At 39.7% G+C, this 6,000-nt stretch overlaps 1 protein-coding gene across 1 annotated transcript in view; it reads right to left on the bottom strand.

The window, feature by feature from the left end:
• Positions 1-219: 219 nt before the first annotated feature.
• Wwc3 (WWC family member 3) overlaps positions 220-6,000 on the bottom strand; it is a 102,175-nt gene continuing 96,394 nt past the window's right edge. Inside the window, exons 20-23 of the mRNA XM_051142212.1 lie at positions 4,954-5,046; positions 3,177-3,404; positions 2,574-2,701; positions 220-1,744 (exon numbers count right to left, since the gene is read on the bottom strand). Of these exons, the coding sequence (XP_050998169.1) occupies positions 1,678-1,744; positions 2,574-2,701; positions 3,177-3,404; positions 4,954-5,046 (516 nt within the window). The 3' untranslated portion in view covers positions 220-1,677. The remainder of the gene's footprint in view (positions 1,745-2,573; positions 2,702-3,176; positions 3,405-4,953; positions 5,047-6,000) is intronic.

Here is a 6,000-nt window from a genome sequence, read left to right as displayed (position 1 = left end):
TGGCTGGACGTTAAGGTCCCGATAATCTGCAGGCACAGGGCAAGGGCCTGCTCAGCAACGCTGCTTGCTACTGGCAGTCCTCTAAGGATTGGTACCTTGGGTCTCTACTTCTATTGTAGGTTTGTACAAAAAGGAAATTGGGTGGGGGTGGGGGCAAAAAAGCAAGACTAGAAGCAGGAATGCATAGCAAGAGATGACAACTGTAAAAAAACAAAACAAACAAACAAACAAAAAAAAACCAAGGTTTTCAATCTTACCACCACTGACAAATTCCATTGTCTGTGATTGGTCACATGTCAATGAAATGCTTTTAACAAAATTCATTTTTAATAAATTGAAAAATGAAAGTGGGTTATACAAGGAAGAGGTTACAGACAGATGAGAAAGGAAACCCGATCAAAAGGGACATTTCCAAGGAGGGGAAGAAAGATCAAGGAAGAGAGTTCTGCTTTCTTTGACATTTCCTGTGATTACTTCATTTATTCATTCAAGGCCTCAGAAAAGAAAGCACACTTACATAGAATAATGGTGTGCTAGGCAAACTAAATTGTTTGGCATTTAAAAGAATCATGGTATATTTTTATTCCATTAAATTTTCCCTCATGATCTAGTTCTAAAAATCAATGAGGAATATTGGTTAGCTCCAATATGAGAGAAGCATTTTGATTTAACTCAACTATTCTCCTGCAATGACTTGCTGGGTAAGCCATATTACCCACACACCCTTCTCTCCACATACACAAAAAGCACCTTCAAAGGTTATGTCTCTGCTCTTAGTATCTGTTGTTTTCACTCTTTTCACTTTCCTTCACAAAACAGTAGGGGTAACGGGAGAGCACTCCCACCTGCTGTCTGTCAGATCAGCCAGAGGTATCAAAGATAGCTGTACATGCTTTGACAACTGTAAGCAATATGAACAGCCACCAGTCACCAGTGGAAAGGCAGGCTGAAACCTGGGATGCTGGAAGCTCTGTTGCCAGCTTCAGACTTGTAGTAAGCACAGAAAGATGCATCAGATGACAACATAGCAATGAGGAGCCATCAGTGCCCAGGACACTAAGCCCCACAACGCATACACAGCTTGCAGAGTATGACTGAACCACTGCAGTTGATATTTTAACATAACACACAGAGAGTGAAAGTATACAATATACATGGTAAATGCACCTATGAGAAACTGATACATGTGACAAATTCAGCACATAGTGTTTGCGTTTTAGGTGTCAGAAACAAAACCAGCCCCAAGTTCCATTCTACTGCATGACAAATACTGAAGAACAAAATTTCAGACTTAAAATACACCTTAAATTCAGTATTTTCCTTCAAGGAAAAAAGTACTATAAATAAATTACAATACAGTGAATTTGCCTGAACTCACTTCGTTTCTGTCTTCCAGCCTTTAAGTCAAATAAAACAGTGTAAAAACTGTACACTCTTAACATGATATTTGATCTTTTATAAAATAACCTGTCTTCAGAGATGTCGATTTCACAACAAGGGAAAACCAAGCCCTGTTGCCGTCACTATTATAAAATATATATGTATAGATATGTTTTCTTTACAAAATGTGTATATTAATAGCTTTGCACAAATATTTTAAAGACAAATTTAGCTAATCTAAGAACTTCATGAAAATAAAACAGGCAGATAAATACTTCATGTGCACAATGCACTACATCAAACGTCGTCGGCTGGGAGAGGAGGTATGTTAATCCTTGGTCTTGTAAAAAATGCTATCTTCTCCCTAGGATTGGAAAGAATTGTATGTTAAAAGTAGATCAGAAAGGGCTTTGGATATAGCTCAGGGGCAGAGTGCATGCCTACTTTACATAAGGCCCTAAAATCAACCCCCAGTAGCAGAGGCTGAATTTAAGTCATCAGTGACCACTGTTTATATGAAACCTATGATGTGCTTATCTATACTGGCTAAAATACTCATAGTATATGGTGGGTATATAGAAAATTCTTGTTAAGAAATAAATAATAAGGTGAGAGTTGTATGAATGAATGAATGAATGAATGAATGAAGGAGTTCCAAATAAAAACTGAAGGCAGAAAGTTATACTACTTAAATGCTAGTTATAACAAGGATGTGAATATTAAAGATTCCAATACATTAAAGCTAAAAGTCTAACATGGTATTTAGCAATTAGAAGAACTGACACAGGTAGATGCTACAGTGTGGATGACCTTCAGAAGCCTGATGCTAAATGCAAGTTGGAGGACACAGAAAACTAATCTCATTAATAGGAAATAGCCAGAGAAGGCAAATACAGAGAGAAGGGGAGCAGACTGCTGTTTGGCAGGGATCAGGGAGGGAGGGGTATGATGCACTTTTCTTTGGGGACTATGACAATTATTTGAAAACCAAATGGAGGTGTGTAGCAGCATGAGATTATTGATGCAGCAAATGGTATTTGGTATTAATCTGTTTGTTTTAAATATGTTAATTTTATGCTTTCTGAATTTCACTGTATTTTTTCATAGGCACTGAGAAAGTAGTTTTAATCATGCCATAGTGATAAGAAAGGAATGAGCAGTAATGTTGGGCCCAGGGTTCATTCCCTACCTACCTAAAGGTCTGTACTTGGATGGGCTCCTTGTGGTTCTGCCCTCGCAGCTGGTAGATCTCCTTGGAGGCCTTCTTCAGCATCTTCTCAGCTACTTGTTCTTGATGGTAGTCAAGTGTGGTCTGTCTTGTCTGCAACAGAAACATTGATGAGCAAGACTTTCTCCTGCTACTTAATACAAAACAAAACAAAACAAAAAAACACAATGAATGAGTTCACTCCCATCCTGGGAGTCCAGAAGACTTATAACATCAGACACAGAGATCCAGAAAAAAGCCTGCTCCAGCTGTGTCCACAGAAGAAATCTCCACAGAAGTGCCCAGGGTGGCTGGATCCAAGCCTGGCTGAATGTGGCCCTAGGACATTCCCCAGACAAGGCAAGGAGGATCTTGGTGCCCTTCACTCTCCTTGAAGAACCTCTAGGTGTCTACTGGTGCCACCACAAATACGCATAGTAGGGGAACTTTTCATAAAAGTGCCAGGACCCTTTCAATTACTGTATCTTTATAAGAACACTGGCAACTAGAGCTCAGGGTGGAAACCATGGACAAAGCAATAGCTTGGGAATTCTAGAGGGAGTCCAGATTAGGCCCTTGGCCCTCTTACCTGCCTCTCTGCTTCCTTCAGAAGGCTGCGGAACCGATCATCTCGGAGCACCCAGTGTGGGAGGTCAGTCTGGCCCCGCAGCTGCGCATCTTCCAGACGCTGCCTCAGCTCCCTGAGGGTGCCAATCTCCTCATTCAGTTGCCTCTGTCGAGTCCTCGAGGCCTGGAGGTCCAGCTCCAGGTCCAGAGAGGTGCGGGCCATGAGCTCAGCCAGGGATGACCTGCAGGACTGTGGAAGGCACCAGTGAGCATGTAACCAGCTTGGGCTGGCACAGGAGATTGCTGTGGTACAAGTTTGTCTCTAAGCCTGACCTATCCTACATGCACACTAAAAACCAAAACAAAACAGATTCTTGCCAGGAATGGTGGTGCATGCCTTTAATCCCAGCACTCAGGGGCAGAAGCAAGTGATCACTGTGAGTTCAAGACCAGCCTGGTCTACAAAGCAAGTTCAGGACAGCCAAGGCTATTCAGAGAAACCCTGTCTTGAAAAACCATCCCAACCTCCAAACCAAACAAAACAAAACAAAACAAAAACAAAGCAAACAAAACAACAACAACAAAAAACCCAACCCAACCAAACCAAGCCAAACCAAACAAAAAAGATTTTGGCAAGATTATCAATACCAAAATTAGGAACAGCAAACTTTTTTCTTTAATAATTGCCTACAACTGTGTCAAAGTATAGATCAACAGACCCTTATATACAGCTTACAGGAAATAAAATGAACACATTCTTTTAGTAAAGCCATTTGACAATGTATGTCTATGGTATAAAAATGTGCATTTTTTTTGGCTTTGAGATTTCATTTTTCACTGGCATCTGAAAAACAAGAATGACAACACACAAAAGTGACCTAATTAAGTAGTGTTTAAAACAGTGCTGGTGGAGGGCTAAGTATACAACAGCAGGAAACTGGCATTTCCGGCCTCCAATGGATCAAGGTCAAGGATGGTGCTCAACAAGAGAGCATGGGACAGTAACAAAGTGTAACTCCTTTAAAAAATGTTGATACTACTGCTGTTCAGACACAACTTCTGTAGCCCAATTACACACTTTCTTAGATTTTCTAGTATGCAACTAATCTGAGTAGCAATATCACATGGGAATCTTGGATTTTTAAAATATCTATTCCAAAAGATGCTTGCCTAGAAAAGACAGGAACTTTCCTTAGAAACTACAACTTTTAAAGCTGGCATGATAAAAAGGAAAAGAAACCTTGGCCAACAAAGGCAATGGAAGCAATAGAGGCATGCTCTATTTCAAGAAACTGAGATGTAGAGACTGGAGAGATGTTAAGTGGTTAACATAATGTGCTGCTCTTGCAAAGAACTTGAGTTGGGTTCCCAGCACCCATTCAGGTGGCTTACAACTGCCCATAACTCTGTTTCCATAGATCAGGAATCCACAGGCATCGACATTCACATGTGCATATAGTCCCACGTACATACACATAATTAAAGTAAAAATAAATCATAGAAAGGCCCAAAGTTGCCAAGATACATATATACTCTCGTCAAAAGGAAAAAATAAGATCATGTAAAAATAATTATTTTTTTAATACATGTAAGACTATAATGGTCACAAATGATATAAAATCATCAGGAAATGCTAATAGAAGTATGATGCTATTTTGCTTCCTAAAGAAGTTAAAACAAAATAAAAATACTCTTTTAATTAATGTGGCCTTAAGAATTTCCTAAAATAACATTATTTTCTGTAAATATACAAATAAACCACAGCTGTTATAGATTCCATTAGTTTCTGTAGTACACACCTGTTTGTAGCGAAGGGTTCGTCTTTCCAAAGTATTTCGTATAAAAGGGGACTTCCTGGGCAGTGTTGAACTGTCACTGTCACTACGATAAAGCTGCACCAAAAAGAATATTCAGAAACAATTTTATTAGCCATTTTCTATTAATTGCTGAGTATTCCAACTGGGATTCTTTTTCCCCTTCTCTCAGGCATTTGAAACACATTAACTTTTGTTGTTGGTGATGCTTTTACCAGGTCTTTGGACCTTATAAAAGAGTTTTAAGTGAAAACAAAACACAAAACAAACAAAACTGCCAACCTGGTCTTTTTCATGCTCATCAACTTAACCACATGGATTTTCTACACAGACCAAATCAATCATACTTCTGTGCTGTTCATACCTACTATGATTTGATATTAAGTAAGATGCTTATGAAAGCAGGCACTGTCTTCAGCATGTTTCACTGTTCAGCAATCATTCACATTTGCTATTTATTTCTGGTTTTAGTAAAATGGCTTTCTGGAAAAAGAGACTCATTCCTGGTAGAATGACAAGCCAACATTCACCAAGCCCTGCTGTGCCAGTCAAAGGAAAGGTGTGGTTTTAAAGGGGAAAATAAAGAACACTTCTTTATGGGTGCCCCTATGGATTTCATGTGGTAGTGGATCAATTGGTTGTCTGTGTGAGTGCCCAAGTCTTTCCTACCCAGCCCTATTTTCTGTACCAGTTTACAGGAGATACTCAGGAAACACAGTGGCATGGAAGCTTACTTGCCCTGTGGTCATACCAACATGCACATAAACAGCAAGGCTTCTAACACCAACACCAATAAATGCAGTCTTTTATGCTAAGGCACATAGCTCAACGCAGCAGCTGCCAATCTTCCTCCAAGCAGTAAACTTTGTCCTACTGCCACTCTATTGTCAAAGAGCATCTGAATCTGCTCCCTGCTGATTCCACTGAAGCATAGGCTAAAGAGGGACCATGATGATGGTATTCAAATGAGTATGCCCAACCACTTATATAAGCATCATGACCTTCATTTTCCCTTCAAAACTAGTTCACTGT

Source organism: Acomys russatus, chromosome X (genome assembly GCF_903995435.1).
Source record: "Acomys russatus chromosome X, mAcoRus1.1, whole genome shotgun sequence".
Classification (NCBI taxonomy): Eukaryota; Metazoa; Chordata; class Mammalia; order Rodentia; family Muridae; genus Acomys; species Acomys russatus.
Note: the sequence above shows the minus strand (reverse complement) of the source record. Positions and strands in the feature narration are given on the sequence as shown.